The sequence below is a fragment of the Lissotriton vulgaris genome, chromosome 4_1 (assembly GCF_964263255.1).
Source record: "Lissotriton vulgaris chromosome 4_1, aLisVul1.2, whole genome shotgun sequence".
Classification (NCBI taxonomy): Eukaryota; Metazoa; Chordata; class Amphibia; order Caudata; family Salamandridae; genus Lissotriton; species Lissotriton vulgaris.
This window is the reverse complement of record NC_141691.1, coordinates 1111524808-1111543037: the sequence shown is the minus strand read 5'-3', so window position 1 is coordinate 1111543037 and position 18230 is coordinate 1111524808. Positions and strand designations below refer to the sequence as shown.

Below are 18230 nucleotides of genomic sequence, written 5' to 3'. Positions count from 1 at the left end.
CCACAACCCGCTACAGAACATAATTATCAATTATTCAATTAATTAAAATTAATTACCAATTAATTAAAAATAATGACCAATTAATTAAAAATAATGTATAATTCCTACTAATTAATAATAAATTTAACATAATTAAATTACTTCCCACCCTATTCCCCTATAAACCCACAACCCGGTACAGTACTAAAATACAAAATTACATAAAAATAAATTAAAAACATAATAAATACATAATAATATACACAAAAATAATTTAAAAATCGATATTAGTAACATCGAAATTATTAACAGATATTACTAACATCGATATTTAAAACTTCAATATTACTAATATCGATATTATATCCATCGATATTACTTACCTTCTATATTTAAACTTCGATAGTATTGTATATCGATATTTTGTCTGCATACCGAAGCATTACACATAACGAGACAGTTTTGTGATACAACATGTCGGGAGAACCGGCCTTTGGCTCTTGTTCAAACGAAAAAGAACACTCTTACAGCACTAAAAGAGAAGAATTAAAAGAAAGAGTTGTGCGTGGAGCACACATTAAGGAGCCAGTGCACATCAATTCGAACTTAAGAACGGAAGATTATGAAAATAAGGAAAGCATTCCACACAGCCACTTGCCCCATAAGAACGTGACAAAAGAAAAAGGCCCTGATGAGAATCCGGGAACTGGTTTCCTGGCTTCGAAACGCGTCGGCAAACCAGATGAGTAAATGGTTATTTGTAGCCTAAACTGGCAGTAGCTAGTTCAAAGAGTATTGATTAGTTTCATTTACTGGCTATACTCCTCGTCTTTTGACTTTGTCTTTCATTTACTGAAATCAAATATATATGAATTTATTATGTGTTGTCTTTGTTTAAGAATTTTTTTGGGATGCATGATGTTGTACATTTACTTTAGTGTATATATTTACTGTTCTATTTATGTCTATAAATTGTAATGTACAGTAGTGTAAATATATGAATGTACAGTTGTTCCTTTTTTGACATCAATGTGTTGATAAAAAGTCTTGAAAGAAAAAAGAAAAATGAATAGTAGAAAATAAAAATACCTGGTCAAACTATAAAAGTGGTTGTTTGACCTTTATAAGTAGTGTCGTGTAGAAGTAAGGGTGGTGTAGACACATTTTGTGTTATTTGTTTCAAAAAGGGTCCAGCCTACCCCATGCCCCGATGGACCTAACTCCTTAGGGTTACATACTGTAGATACAGCATGTTTTGCAGAGACAGTACATGCGCTGCCTAGGGGAGACCTAAAAAAGATGCAAGGCAATATCTACAGATGCTCTACCTTTTAAAACCAGCTCTGGGGTCCTCTAGTTGAGACGTGTAATTTCTAAAGTATAAATCTATGTTGACAAAGGGAAAGCAGTTATGAACTCTTTTCAGAGCAAAAAAAAAACAGACAGCACACAAACACGAGAGTTGGAGTACAAAAATATATAAACTAATAAAAATGCAAGTAGTGGTTTCAGATTGCAGCTCTGAATACCATTTGCAGAAGAAAAGGTTAAATACCTTATTTCTAGAGGTTATAATTTGTTTAATAACTATTCTGTCTGCCAGCACCAGCACCTTCGTCACCGAGGACAGCAGCAACCTGGCAGCTTTTACCACTGCATTTTTGTCAGTGTAAATGGACACACGCCCATCAGATTCCGGTTGATCCACGCTGGCCACGTCTGTGAGCTGTGCAATTGTTTCACCTGAAAAAGAAAAAATGAAATGTGGGTGGAGTTTTTGGATTATGCCACATTTAATTATGACTAAATCGAATTAAAAGCAATACATCAAACAAAAGAAAATGGTTTGTATTATCTTTGGCTGTTATATGTTGTAATGAAATTCTGATATTAATTTCAATACTAATTTTAAATCCTTTAAGCTCAAATCTATTAAATATTCAAGAGACAGAGTATTAAATTACATACAGTGACCAGGACTGTGGTAGTAGCAAAGTGAAAATGACAAAGGATTGTCCAAGCATGTGTGCATATACAGAAGTATTTATGTAAAATGGAGGCAGGCTACATTAATTCATGGTCCGGTCACGTTGATGTTACTGTGTTTCTGTACATGCGATATTAACATTAGCCATGTTAAAACATAATAACCTGCTAGGAGGGATCAGAGTACCCCAAGGAGACTGCAAATAGTTTGGATTGCAGCTAAGCCGCTTGGATGTGCTTACTATCTCATTGAAAACAGCAGGCAGAGAACTAATGTTTCAATAACTTGCACATCAAAGGTGTAGGAACTGGGTTCACCAGATCCCCGGGGGTAGCATGGACCGAGCCGGTAGGCACCCGAAGCTTAGGTGTTAAGTGACTGCACAGCACACGCATCCACTGAGACAATAAGTGCACGCAGAGACTGAGACCACACCAGTAGGTTTGATTCAAATAAATACGTTTTATCTAAGATCAAGATCAGGGCAATCAAAAATCACAGTAGTAATAACTTATTACCTTCCCTTAAAAGCACAGGTGTTTCATTATTCGGCCATAAATACTTAAATACATAAATATTAAATATTAAATAACTGTAGGCCTGGCAACAGCCTTGCTCCTAGTCAGCACCTGCAAGGAATTCTTTATAAAGACATTTAAATAACATTTCATGAAGTAGGAATAATCAGATCCCTACAAACCAGGCCACCTCTTATTAAGCAAGAGGAAACATTTCACCAAGTAATTCTGAACATTGCATCAGGGGTGAACAACCTTCCATTTAGTAGAAGTAAACCGTTGCATTAGGTAAAATCAATCAGGAATAACCATTTCATCAGGCCAGAAATAATCAGCTCCCTATGTAGGGCAACATTTAACCATTCAGGAGTAAACCATTGCGTTAAAGGTAAACCATCTCATTAGCAGAAGTGAACCCTGGCACTAGCCAGCACTAAACATGTATAGGGTTAAGATGAGCCTTTAACTTTACCCCAGGCAGGGGTTAACTCGACTGGCCTCGGGTCTAGGGACCTTCCAGAGTCTGGGCCAATTCTTATCGTGGTATGGGGCCAACGGGGCCAAGTCTCAAGTCCTCCCGAGGGGAGGGGCGGTTTCGGGGCCTCCCTTTCACTCCTGGGAGGCCCCGCTCTGCTCGTGTTGTCCGCCCTCCCCGGGACGTTACCTGCGGGCTTCGGGCCTCTTCCGGCCCCTTACGGCGGAATCAGAAGGCAAGGGAGGGCTCCTGCTCTCCGGGGGCTCACTCGGCCCGTGCAGTCGGCAGGGGCTCGTGACTCGCTCCGAGCCCCCGCGCCGGTGTCTCGCCCGATCCCGGGCTTTCCTCAGCCTGGCAGCACTCGGGGACAAATAGGAAGCAAGGGCGCTCCCGCAGATCCCAAAGGCTGCGCGGCCTGCGGGGCGCGACAACAGGACCCAATAGGAGCGCGGCGGGGCGGAGTTGGTATCGACGCCCCGTCACGTGAGGTGAGAGGATTCCTTCAGGCCTAGCGCGGCCCGCACTGACTCCGGCAGCCCTCTCTTGGTACCGAGGGCCGCCGCAACTATGCACCCCGCGGGGGGGACTCCTCCAGGCACGCGCCCGTGGAAGCGGCAAACCTCGCCCTCAGGCGCACTCCAAGGCAGCGATCCTGCAATGACGGGATGCCGGGCCAGGTGATCGGCTGCAAGCGCTCCAGCCACGGCACTCGGGGGGGAAAAGGGGCGGCTCTCCAAAGCACCCACTGGGGAGCCCGGACTGCAGCGGTGAGTCAGGGGATGCTGCGCGATGGACAGCACAGCGCTTGAGGGGCACAGCGCTCAGGAACAGTTCAGCAGCACCGCAGTCTCTGGCAGATTACCGCGCTGGGGCAGTCTCAACAATAGCGCTTTGCAGGCATAGGGCTTCAGGGCAGCAATCTCCTCAAGAACCTTAGCGCTTCTCAGGGGACTCAGCAGGAGAGCGCTGAGGCATAAGTTAAGCAATCTTGGAAAGGCAGTTCAGTCAGGACAGAGCAGGGGCACAGTCAGCACAGAGCAGGGGCACAGGCAGGACAGCACAGGGCAGCTGACAGGAGCTGGTTACCTGGTTGATCCCCGGCAGTCCTGGTTAGTACAGGATTGTTCTTAGCGCTTGGTGGTTCCTGCGCCCTTGATAGGTTACAGTCTCTTGGTTTCTTGAGGAGGGGGGGGGGGGGGTTGAGTTGAAGGCTTTCCTCAGCAGGTCACTTCAGGTGGTCCCTGGGTTCCCCTCCCACCGGGCCAGATCAGTGGGCTAGCTCAGTGTTCCTTACTCATCTTGGTGGGCAGCGCCTAAACCCTATCACCCCCAGTAGTATAGGTTCCTGACTAGGCCCTACCGCCAAAGTCTCCTGCGAAGGGTCCCCTAGGTAAGTGATGCCCCAACTGACTAGAAAGTTTCCCTCCCTTTTCTTTTATAGTGGCAGTTGGTGACCACTCCCCTATTCTGGAAGGTTCCAGGAGCTTCCTCACTCTAGCTATGGGCGGGCAGGCAGGCAGGCTGGTATTGCAACAATGTTTAAGGGTTCCAGCCAGCTCCTGGCTACTAGAGTGAGTCTGAAAAGACCACGCTGCAGTAGCAGGGGTCAGTGGCAGCCATGTTGGGGAAGAGAGCACCTGCACCTTAGCATTACCTACCAATGGGAAGGTGCCCAGAGACCTAAGGCCAACAAAAAGAAGGTAGGAAAAATGAGGCAAAGGCGAAAAAAATAGGGAAAGACCACCCTAAGGCTGACAGGTCTAACAAAAGGGATTTGTGCATCTAACAATTACAGAGTTGCTGTAAAGTGCGAAGTAAAATGAGGTTTATTTAGTAGAACACATAGCGGACTTTATAAGTATCAACAATTACTTCCATAAAGACAAGAATCAGTGACTTCGATTCACAAAAATGCCAGATGCCGTGGCCTTTGTCCTCACTACTAGGCCCTTATCTTTGATTTCTAGGTCATTAGAATTAGGAAGAAATTGTGATCAACATAATTTTATTACATAGCTACTTCAAAAAAATATTGGGTTTTCCTCAGGACGGAGCTTGCTTGAGCCAAAATAACTTCCTACATATGGTGCAATGCAATTTAACGTTTCATGCACTTATGCACCATACTTACACATTCCGATAACAATGTGAACTTGTGTGCATCGTATTAATCAATTAACTTTAGGTGGCTACATATACTGGTAGTAAAAGCCATATATATAAATCCTCAACAGGAAACGCACCGAAAGGAGAAAGTGCAACAAGAGGAGGAAATGCGGGAGGGAGGCAAAAGAAACAACGGGCGAAATGGCAACAAAAACAAGTACAAAATCAATAGATGCAAAAATAGTGGTGAATTTGTCGGACGTAGTGCTCACTCCAGGTGAAACAGCTATTCTATCGCTGGGCTTAACTTACAGCCCCCGTGGAGACTTTGACTATGCCAGCACAAAAATCGACTTATTCAAATATGTTCACAAACTGAAACTGAAAAAGTACCACAGTTCACACAAGACCAATGAAGTAGGTCCTTCAACTCAACTGACCACAGCACCAAACAGTCCACCAATCCTGGGACTAGCACTCACTCAAGAACTCCTGGAACTCCAAAATGAAGAAGGTTCTACCCAACCGGTCCCCGGCCGGGGGCCAATTTCAGTGATAGAAAAAACTCCTTTCAGATCCAAATCCAAATTCTGTCCCCTGATGTTAAAGGACAATTTGGATATGTTCCATGAGAGAGTATCCTCAGAATTAAAGAACTTGCAAATCAAGATTTCAAATGCAACTAAAAGACGTAATTACCGTGATATGGAATACCACAAACTGATTAAGAAACTACGAACTAAAAAAAACTTGGTCATCCGTCAATCTGACAAGGGAGGAAACATGGTCTTATGGCCACGCAAAATGTATATGGAGGTGGCACTGAGTCAGTTAAACGATCGTGAGTGTTATAAAAGAATCAACACCAAGGAAGTACAACTGGCCAGTAATGAAATCAATTCCAAACTGTTGGCATGGAGGAGCAAAGGTTTATTGACAATGGAAGAATACAAGTATTTAAAAACTGACTGTCCAACGATTCCTGTCATATACTTTATCCCCAAAATCCACAAAAATTGCCAACAACCTCCAGGCCGACCGATCATTTCTGCCCGGAACAGCATTTTGGAAAATGTAAGCAGGTATATTGACTATTTCTTGCAGGAACATGTCAAATCGTTGCCCTCGTTCATCTTGGACACAGGTGACCTGCTTAAGAAACTGTCGAATTTTAAATGGGAACCAGGTTACTTACTGGTGTCACTGGACGTTACGTCCCTATATACTAGCATTTTCCACAGGGACAGAACTGAGGCAGTCCAGTATTTCTTGAACAAGAGACCCATCTGCTTACATGAACATTCAAAAATGACTGTCGCTATGATCACCATGTGTTTAGAGAACAATGTGTTTTTATTCTCTAATCAGTTGTTTTTACAGACCAGGTGATGGGCTATGGGGGCCTGCTTCTCCCCCAGTTATGCCTGTCTTCACATGGGCTACTGGGAGGAGCAGGTCCTCATACCCAACTTCAAAAAAACATGAATACCAAGGTAAAAACCTGGTTGAGGTATATTGATGACCTCTTTTTTATTTTTGATGGTTCTGCGAATGAAGCTGCTGAATGTATTGATCAATTGAACATAAACAATCTAAATTTAAAATTTACCAGCAGCATCAGTTCTAATTCCATTGTCTTCTTAGATGTAGAAATCTATATTGAAAATGGTCAGTTGGAGACAAGGCTCTATCGGAAACCTACGGCAGGCAACACAGTGTTGCATGCTGCCAGTCACCATCCGGTGCACCTGATAAGGAGCATCATTTATGGGGAGATGTTACGCATCAGGAGAATCTGTAGCAATAACACAGAATGCCTAGCGGTGCAGAAAGAATGTAAAACTAGATTTCTGAACAGAGGCTACTCAAATGAATCCATTAACAATGCTATCAGTAGAGCTAACAAATTTGGTAGATTGCAATTGTTGGCTCCGCAAAATGACAGTGTAAGTGTCACTAAAAAAACAGTGGCTAGTGAAGCACGCCTGATTATTGGCTTTAGCAGCCAACAACAGGCTATATATAAAATTGTAAAAAATAACTGGTCTTTGATTACCAGTGAGCCAGTTGTAGGCAATATGTTTACCAAATCACTGAGCATTACTTATAGGAAAGCAAGATCCATGCAGGATAGTTTGGTCTCGAGTAGCCCTGAAGTAGTCACGGGCTCGTGGCTTGATGGAAGTAAGGGCTTCTTGAGATGTTCCAGCTGTAAAGCCTGCAAAAATGGTGTAAGTAGATCAGAGTATCTGACTCTGCTGTCCCCTAATCCTATCAAGATTAGAGAAAAACTGAATTGCAGATCGGAATATGCTGTCTATGTTTTAGAATGTCCCTGTGGTCTGAGATATGTAGGGAGCACCAGACCACAGGTGTACAAACGGATCCTGCAACACTTAAGGGCCATCACAAATGTAGATCCATCCTATCCCGTAGCTAGGCACTTCGAGCAAGTACATGAGAAAAATGCCTCCGGGTTACTGTACTTTGTGATTGACACCGTACCTCCACAGAGAAGGGGTGGAGATAGAGAATCCCTTTTGCGGAAGTTAGAAACTAGACATATAATTATGCTCGATACTAAAATGCCTTATGGGCTGAACACTAGTGAAGACTGTCACATTTACCTGTAATAGGCAGTATTACCTTTGTATTTTACTGATACTATGAACCTGTAGCTATGTATCCCAAAACAATCAATAAACTATCACCCTTGTCCTCTACATGAATTGTACAAACATGATAAATTGTCAACTGTTTACTATTTTAACTTCACTGGCAGCACGATTTTTTGAACCGTTACTATAATATGCACTTTATTGTAATTTGCACAATGATTAACTTTGCACATATAACATCTTCTAGCCCACTTGGGCTTTATCTACAGTTACCTCCAATACCTATAAAAGAAATATTTCCAGGCATTGTCATACAATATAAGTACTTAGTGTCCCTGTTGCTGTTATTAGCATACGGTTAGGTACACAGTACATCTAACATAAGTAGTATGAGGTTTTAGGTTGATCTCTGGCAATGAATGGGAATATTTATATTTTAAAACATTTTATGTATTTATATGTTTTATTATTATTCTAAATTGACACTGTATTTTTACCTGAACTTGTGCATTAGTAGTTAGAGGTTGTTATTTATATATTTATATAAATGTAGTGATCGATTTCACTTTGCCTCTATTGAAAGTCTTTTTACACATTATGTGTCAATTGTGTTAGTAACTCTACTATGTCTATTGTGTAACCGCACTTTGCACTTTAAAAACGGCACGCCAGCCCCATTGACGGTGTCATGTGATCAAGGCTTCGTTAAGCCGAAACGCGTCATGGCAGATTGGTGTTTGGCTAAAGAATAAATAATTTGCACCAACTTGTGGGTCTCGCTTTGTCTATCTAGCTGATTTTTGGACGTCAACATAATATATATATATATATATATATATATATATATATATATATATATATATATATATATATATATGCACAAACCTCCGTTCTCCTGCTACAATCACCCTTAATATTGATCGCGCTGGAAACAGACACGGACCACAAATTGGATGCTGGTTGTTTTTCGTTTATTCAGCTGTCGCCATAACGTTTCGGCACAAAGCCTTGATCACATGACAGCGTAACCATATTTTTTTAGCGTATTTAAAGTGCACAGTGCTCATTAGTGATTGGTTCATTTAAATTTTTCAACCATTGGGTAAACACAGTTGATGGACTCGCATATTATGGTACCACAATATTTACAGGTATTTACAAAGAATGTACACTGTCATTTACATACTGACCACTTTCTCTTAATACCGGGATAAATCCCTAAGTATTCATTAATGATTCTGGGTTAAATCCCCTTATGTGTTCAACGAGTTTTTGCCACATTAATAAGATGTTAACTCATATTTACAGTCCTGGGATAAATCCCCATATTGGCCATCGTTACATTTTGTCAGTTTATCGACATTACTCTGTACAAAAATAATTTTAACATTTCATTTGATACTTCCTCTTTCCTTGCGTTATTTGTGTTATTTCCCATACCCATATAAAGTGCTCCTGTGCAAAAAAGTGTTTAAAAACAGTGTGAAAAAGGGCTAAACATTTATACTTAATTCATATTTAGTTAATTGCTATTCATTCTTTGTTAGTGCTGTTTGCAGAACCAAACTTTTCTCCCTCTATTTGACATCCTACTACAATTCTACTTATTCTTTTCATTTCTACAATGATTTTCCCAGTTACTTAATTCGTGGTACTTATTTACTTCAGGTTGCTCACATCCGTACTAAGTATCTGTAATATGGCCCTTCTACTTTTAACTCGTTTGTCATTTGTGATTCTTCACGTCCGTGGAAAGGATACATGCCCAACTAGTTCTGTATAAAATTAACTATTTACAGTCGATATTGTATTCACATATATACATTTATATATGTACAAGTATACATAATTGTTTTGAAGTATACATATATGTACAACACACTTTTCTTTAAAATTACGTTTCATCAGCGATTCCTTCCCCTTATTTCATATATGTACATCCTATTTACATAGTTTCTAGTATTGACAATTTTCATCACATTTGGGCATTTTTACTATCCTTAGTTCTTAGTTGTGCAGACATGTGTACAGATCCTCCGTCACATTCAGACCTATAGGCTGTTTGCTATTAAGCTTGAGTATGTAGTTGGTTTCCATTTTACGCAATTTGTTTTCCCTGTTTCCTCCCCTCCTACTTGCAGTTACAGCATCCACAACCCAATATTTTAGCTCCTTGTTGTTGCTTTGGTGTTGACTTTTAAAATGCCTCGCCACGGGATAGGTGTTATCCTGCGTGGTTATCGCCCTTAAATGCTGCAATATTCTTTTGTGAACGGGAAGCTTCGTGCTTCCTACATATTGCAGTTTGCAGGGGCACTCAAGGACGTAAACGGCGTAATCCGTTTTACATGTCAGGACCTTTGTAATGCGATGCTCTTGGTCACTGAATCCGTCCTTGTACGTTTTCTTGTTCACACCATGGACACATGCTTTGCAGGTTTTACACCTGAAAAAGCCTTGATTGTTCTGGTACCATGAGCTACTGTCAATGATTTCTGGGCAGGTTACCACCAATCTTTGTCTCATGTTGGGTGCTTTGCTGAAGGTTATGGAGGCTTTCTTAGGGAGATCCTGACCTATTAAAGGATCACTGCTGACTATTGGCCAGTTTTTGTTAATGATTTTTCGTACCTCTTGATGTTGATTACAGTATCCCACTATTATGCGGAATGGTTCTGCCTGTTTGTCGCGGTCTGGGTTTGCTATGAGTTCATTATCCGATGCCTCAGCCGAGGCATCTGTGATACCTAGTAGATCCTTACGGTCCTTGACCATGGATTTTCTGACTGCCTGTTGTATGACCCCTTTGCTATACCCTCGCTCCATGAACCGCTTGGCACATTCGTCTTGTGCTTTTAGCAGTTTGTCAGGTTCACTACACAGCCTGCGAACCCTTAGCATCTCACCGTACGGAATGCTCCGTATTAGATGGGCCGGGTGAGTGCTGCTGGCGTGTAGGATAGTGTTCCCTGCTGTTGTTTTGCGGAATAGTCTGCTTGCTAGCCTGTTTTCATGGGTATAAATTTCTATGTCCAAAAAGGGGATTTTTATCTGGCTCATTGTGTAGGTGAAATTAATGTTTAACTCATTCACATTCAAGTTTTCAATGAATTTTTCCGCATCCACTTGTGACCCTCTCCACACTACAAACAGATCGTCTATAAAACGATACCATGTTACAACGTTTTCTGTCATTTCCTTTTCAAAGTTGGTTTTGAGGACCAGCTCCTCCCAAGCCCCCATGTGTAAACATGCTACGCTTGGTGAGAAACTGGCCCCCATTGCCACCCCCTGGCATTGACGGTATAGTAAGTTGTTGAATATGAAAACATTGTGTTCCAAGCAATAAGTCAACATACTTATCAACATTTCAGTGTGTTCCTTACAATCATCAGGTCTTCTAGATAGATAGTACTTAACCGCATTTATACAATCCAGATGTTTTATGCTTGTATATAAGGCACTTACGTCTAGTGCTAACAGCCAGTCTCCCGGTTGCCAGTCAATGTTGCACATTTTGCCAAGGAAATCACTTGAGTCCCGGATATATGATTCCAAGCTTTTCACAAAGGTTTGTAGAAACTGATCTATGTATACCGATGTACTTTCAAGTAACCCCCCCATTGCATTGATGATGGGTCTCCCCGGGGGTTCTTTTCGGTCTTTGTGCACTTTTGGAATGAAGTAAATGCATGGCATCACAGGGTGGTCCACCTTCAGGTACTGGTATTCTGCTTCAGATATAAGTTTCCTCCTTTTCCATTTTATCAACCAGCCATGATATTCAATCTGCCATCCTTTGATTGTTGCCCTGTTCACTCTCTCATAGTGGTCTCGATTGTTGAGTTGCGTAAGTGCTTCTTTTTCATACATTTCCTTAGTGAGAAGGACTACGTTGCCCCCCTTATCACTGGGTCGAACTACTATATTTTTATCCTTGCTCAGTTTTGTTACCAAGTTTTCATAGTCTTTGGTTTGTTCATTGTTTTTATAGCGCCCCTTGCTTATGCGCTTCTGCAATTCCTTCAGGTCATTAGTCACATTTTCATGAAAGATATCTATTCCGTCTCGTGGTAGTATGGGGCAGAATGTGGATGGAGGTTTCAGCTTTGTCAACCCCGTTTTCCCCTCTCTTTGCTTATTTCTTGTTCCGCCAAATATATTTGGCATGGGCGGTTGTGCTTCTTCGCCCTCCTTGTTCCATAATTCCTCCATCTCCTGAGTGAGGGTGCCTTGTTCCTCATCCTGGGCGCTTTCTCCTTCCGTTTTCTTTTGTTTATGGTATTTTTTGAGTTTCAGTTTTCTCACCGCTTTATATACATCTGTTCGCGTTTTGGCATAATCGAGGTTTGATCTAGGGGCAAACGATAGTCCAAGCTGTAAGATTTTTTCCTCCTTTTGTGTTAATTCCATTTTGGTTAAATTAATTATTGTATTGTTTTGTGGGGTTACTGTTTCTTGTTCCATTTCCCCCGGCCTCTCCACGTAGTTTGATTTGAGTTTCCTCCGCTGCCTTGCCCTCCTCCTCTTCCTCGCGATGTAGTTCTTCCTCCTTCGTTGTAGTTTTTTCGCGTCCCAGGTCTTAGTGATTGCAGTCTGTTTTGGCATAAAAAAACAATTTCTTCACCAGGGGAAGGTCTTTTCTTTTGTGTTTCCCCGTTCGCCTCTCTTTGTTCTGACTCCGATCCGCTCCCACCCTCGGAGCTGAAATCTGACATTGTTGAGTCAGTTTGGTCTTTTCGTGTTTTTGCTTGAGGTGCCTTGGTTTGTTTGTTTGCCTGATTTTTGCCTGATAACGCACTGCGTAAGGAGTCATATCGTTTCGAAAATGTGAAAATTTGTCCTAATTCGTAGTCCTTACGATCTCTTTGGAACTTGTAGGTTTTGCGGTCTATTATTTTCTCCTCCTCTTTTTTCAACCTGGTTTTCATTTCTTTCAGTAGTTTCTCCTTTTCATCTTCCGGACCCATTCCCTCCAATTCATCATAAATGCTGGATATCTCCTCTAATAGACGTGCTCTGTCGATATCAGCATACTTTATCAGGACTAGGACCTGCTGTCTCGATGCTTCAAGGTTTATTTCGGCCCACTCCTTCATTAGGTCCGGGTTCGGATTCTCGTAACTGGGAGCTGTTAGTATGCGTAAACCACGCGGTATCCTTCTAACTTCAATGTATCTTTGTAGGGATTATGACTCCCACCATTTGCTCTGTTCCTGGCGGGATTTCTTTTCTAGTATTTTTATTTTATCAACGAGGGATACGTTTTTGGAGCTACTGGCAGCTTCTTCTTGTGTTCCGGTAGTCGATATTGCAGATTGACTGTCCGAGAACATTGTGCTCGCCCTTGCTTCCCGCTCTCTTACGCTGTCGGCAGACATTCTATTGCGCTGATAGTAATCTATGCGGGCGTCACGTTACACTGTGGGTGTTTGGATTTCAACCCCAGGTAACCCCGCGCATCCGTTCCTTCCTCCCGCCAGTACCTTGATTGTTCTGTCGCGTAGTCCTCTGTCCTTGCTCCTGGACTCGTGCACTTTCTCCCTGTGCCGATTTCCGGGGGACTGGACTTACGTCTCCACTCTCCGTACTCAACGGGGGTCCGACGCTAATCTCCTCTTCGGAAGCCGCAAACAAAGTCCGAGGTAAACCACAGACCGGATACCACTTCGCGTCGACCTATCGGCTTTTCCCTCTCAAGCCGACTCTCGGAAGGGGTCCGTGTTGAGCCGTGTGATATCGTAACGGCTGCACATATGCACAAACCTCCGTTCTCCTGCTACAATCACCCTTAATATTGATCGCGCTGGAAACAGACACGGACCACAAATTGGATGCTGGTTGTTTTTCGTTTATTCAGCTGTCGCCATAACGTTTCGGCACAAAGCCTTGATCACATGACAGCGTAACCATATTTTTTTAGCGTATTTAAAGTGCACAGTGCTCATTAGTGATTGGTTCATTTAAATTTTTCAACCATTGGGTAAACACAGTTGATGGACTCGCATATTATGGTACCACAATATTTACAGGTATTTACAAAGAATGTACACTGTCATTTACATACTGACCACTTTCTCTTAATACCGGGATAAATCCCTAAGTATTCATTAATGATTCTGGGTTAAATCCCCTTATGTGTTCAACGAGTTTTTGCCACATTAATAAGATGTTAACTCATATTTACAGTCCTATATGTATATATATATATATATGTATATATATATATATATATATATATCATCCAAACAGTTGCCTGCTATGAAGGAGCCCAACCAGGTGCGTGTTATCTTGCCATCATTTATTTGAAGAAAAGCACATTTCAACCAGCACGGTGCTTCACACAGATACAGTCCTTCCCGACGCGTTTCGTGTCTCCTGACACTTAGTCATGGGTTCAGGGCTTGAGTGAGTTTTGGAAATGACGAAGGCAGCACTTCGACGGCTTAATGTTCATCCGCCCATGTGGGCGTGGCCACCCTGTGGCCTCTCGGTCCTTGTAGTGCTGCAATCAAACTCCAGTGATGATGGCAAGATAACACGCACCTGGTTGGGCTCCTTCATAGCAGGCAACTGTTTGGATGTTATATATATATATATATATATATATATATATATATATATATACATACACACACTGAAAAAATAAAAAGGTTACAGGAACGTTATGGTTATACAAAGGTTACAGGAACGTTATGGTTAGGTTAAAATTTTACTAACACAAAACCACACAAATTCAGCAGTTGTAGTTATCTCAAGTAACTATAACTCATACCCTAAGGTCACTATAATTCGTGCACCCACCATGCAAAGTTTTCTCATCAGTCATTTCATTGCAAATGTTGCAGTGATATTATCAATGATATCATAGGAGATGTCATGACTGATGTAATATGTGGGGAAATAAGCAGTGCATGGCGAGGACAGGGATTTTAGTTACCTTAGGGCATGTCTTATAGTAACTTGAGATAACTGTAACTGGTGAATTTCTATGCTTTTGAATGTGTAAAATCTGAACCTAACTATAACGTCTCTGTAACCTTTGTTTTTTTTCAGTAAATCTCTACATTTTTTAAATGCTATTTCATAACTGTGAGTCCAAGTAACCTTTGTTTTTTTGTGAATTTCACTGTTTAAAAAAATGTATATATAAATGGCATTATGATTTGACCCATTACTTCAACTTACTAATATACATTTTCACAAGTTTTTAAATCCATTATATTCAGTTATTCATTCTTATTATATATTTTAAAAGTAGACATTTTAAAATGAAGGTAAGGTAACTTATGTAATCTTTCTATAAATGCAATACAGCAAGTATTTCTTTTTTTAAATTCATTTTATGGATCTGAAGATCCGTCCCGAACCTTCAGACAAATAAGGGGTCTGCCAGTTATATTGCACACATTCAATACTAAAACAACACATTTAATACAGACATATGCCATTGCAATTTTTATAAGTGTATCACTGCCCATTTGTGGGTGTGTGAGTAGCTTTATGAGTGACATTTTGGGTGTGTGAGTGGCTATACGGGTATTTGAGTGGTTGTGTGGGTGTGTAAGTGGGTGTGGGAGTGGCGTGTGGGTGTGGTGTATGAGAGGCTGAGTGGGTGATTTTGTGGGTGTGTGAGTTACTTTATGAGAGTGAGTGTGTGTGAATGGTTGTGTGAGTGTTGGAGTCGGTGTGTGGGTCTGAGTCGGTGTGTGAGTGGGTTTGTGAGTGGCTGTATGGGTGTGTGAGTGGGTGCATGGGTCTGTGAGTGGGTGTATGTGTTTTTTTATTGGCATCTGGATCCGTGGATCCACTCAAATCCATGACAATCTGGGAGGATCGTCATGCACTAAAAATAACCCAATTTTTGAACAATTTCTGGCCCATGAGGGGTCCCTCACAGACCCCTCCATTAGTGCCAAGGGATCAGGGAACCTTTACCCTGAACCCTTATATCACTTACATTTTATTTTCTCCCCTGGGAACCATGTCCTGATGCACAAATGGCAGCCGCCACTTTCCTCACAGGTTGCGGCCAGCCAATCATGGCATTGCTGTTGGCGCGTGGATCCGCAGATCTGCTTCTCTAGATATACATAAATCTTTTTACTTTAATAACTCCAAAAAATACTAAATAGATTTACACCAAATTATGAAAAGTTCTCTTTCTGGACCAAATTTGGTTTAATTCCGTTCAGCAGTTCAGGCTGTAGCCATGTCTGAAATCCCTATGGGAAATTGTATAGGGAAATACGTTTTTGGATCATCCCTTTTTCTTGGCCCCCACTTGACTGATCAACCCTAAACTTTACAGCCAGCAGCTAAAGTGACTGGCACACTAGTTTTGAAAAATTTGTTAAAGGAAGGGTGCACACTTTCTGTTCTTACTCTATAGCATGGATCTGGGAAAAGACACTAATTATGATATGGCCATCATTCAAAACAAACAGTTTCATAATTACTCAATTGCTATACATGGTTGTTTGTTGACAATGAAACACAATTTTTCTTTTCCTTTGTTGAAATTGTTTGGAAATTGTAACTACTTTTGGTTGGTGGTTCCACTTTCACATGGTACACAATGCATTTAATCTCTTTTGTGTAGTTATGATTATTGCAGACATATGTTCAGTTCAGAAAGACTTTATTCAGTTAAAAATCTTTGACAACCATAAAAGTACATAAAAAAAGAAAACATAATTCATAGTCTATTTACATATGTCAATCAATACAATAAATAGATAAAAAATACAGGGACTCATATCTCAAAAGTGTTGTGGTTAAACAATTATAGATTGTCTTGAATGAAAAACATTTCTAAGAAATACAGAAACAGATGCCACTGAAAATATATCTTCAAGTTTCTGAATAGCTAGGAAGGCAGGTCTGCATTGTCTTAAATCCAAATATTTTAAAATGGGCATGATCCACCTTCTCCTTGGTACAGTATGACATTTACAAAAAAATAAAATATGAATGTCTGATTGAGTGGAGGTATTGTCACACGGGCATTTACATAAACAGGTAGACCAATCGTTAGTAGCCGGAAAACTTAATAGTCTAAAAACAATCCCAAATCTAAATCTTGTCAGTAGAAACCTTTTGTGTGCGGTCATCCGCAGGGTTAAATAAGGTTGTATATCCTGCGAGATTAAAATCAATTGATGAGCAATCACAGTTTTTTTGGACATTTCAATTCGGTCTCTTAAATTCGACAGAAAAGTAATACATAACCTCTTAAGCTCTTTCCTAGAGGTTCTTACCATTGACATAGGATCATCGTAAAATTCGGGACAATTCAAGCTGTAGCAAAAAGTTTTATTTTGTAGCTCAGCCATTTTACTCTGTGAACACCCTCCAGTTTTAGAACGTCCTCCAAAATAAGGCGATTCAGATGGCACTCTTCAGTAGTCCAAACCCTATGCCACAAAAGGACTGGTTGCACCCGAATAAGGTCTTCTAAATAGGTCATACCAAGTTCCATGTGGCAATTATGGGTCGACGTGCCCTCCCGAACAGTGAGGATATATTGCAGGAAGCTGTTCTCGGTCAACTGCAGACTGGAGACATTAGAAAAACACCAAATTCCCGCACCATAGGTTGCCACAGCAACACAGCTAGCTTTGTATATGCGTATAAGCTCTTTGACAGGTCTCTTTCCCATTTTTTTGCTAAACATTTTCAGGGCCATTTTGGACTTGGCGAATAGCATGTTTCTACATTTAATTGCACATTTCCATCGTCCAGTACAGTCAAACAGAATTCCTAAATAAGGAAAACTAGAAACATGATCCAGTGGTTTTTGATCAATAAACATAATAATTTTTCTCTGTTTAACATTAACTCCACAATTCATTGAGAAGGTTTTAGTACAATTCACCTTTAAATCTAATTTAGTCATGAAGTAAGAGAATGACATAATCATTACTTGAATCGCCACTGGAGTCCTTGCCATCAAAACAGCATCATCTGCATAGATAAGCGCCGGGATATGGCGTTGCGATGCTGTTGGCATATCTTTACAGTCCCTCAGTAATGTATTCTCCAGACCATTAATATAAATTGAGAATAAAAACGGGGCAAGGGCACAACCTTGTCTCACCCCTCTTGCAATGTTAAATGCTCTACTACGCTCTCCGTTAATGCCATATCTAATCGAGGCCCTAGCTCCGTTATATAGCTCTCTTAAAAAACATATAATGTTGTCCTCAACACCCAGATGAGTTAAAATTGATAAAAGTTTGCTGTGATTAACATAGTCAAAGGCGGAGGTCAAATCCACAAAAGTTAAAAACAACCTCCCTCCCTTAGCCTTAGTATATTTTTCCATAAGTAAAAATAAATTAAGTCCCTGATCTACAGACATATGTAAAAAAGGATTATGAAACTGAATACTTTGAGTGATGGCCTTATTATTACTTGTTCTAAAGTTGCTTACAGCTATTGACTGATGCTAAGATTGGAATTAGGTTTGTGAACACAATTATTGTTTACAGCTATTGTTACTTTTGAAACTGTAATGATTCTGAGATATTATGATGCCAATGAGA

At 40.9% G+C, this 18230-nt stretch overlaps 1 protein-coding gene across 1 annotated transcript in view; it reads right to left on the bottom strand.

Annotated features, from left to right (window-relative positions):
- Window positions 1-18230, bottom strand: part of CTNNAL1 (catenin alpha like 1) — a 974420-nt gene that overhangs the window by 603172 nt on the left and 353018 nt on the right. The window contains exon 3 of the mRNA XM_086965342.1: window positions 1535-1722. Coding sequence (XP_086821468.1) covers window positions 1535-1722 — 188 coding nt within the window. The remainder of the gene's footprint in view (window positions 1-1534; window positions 1723-18230) is intronic.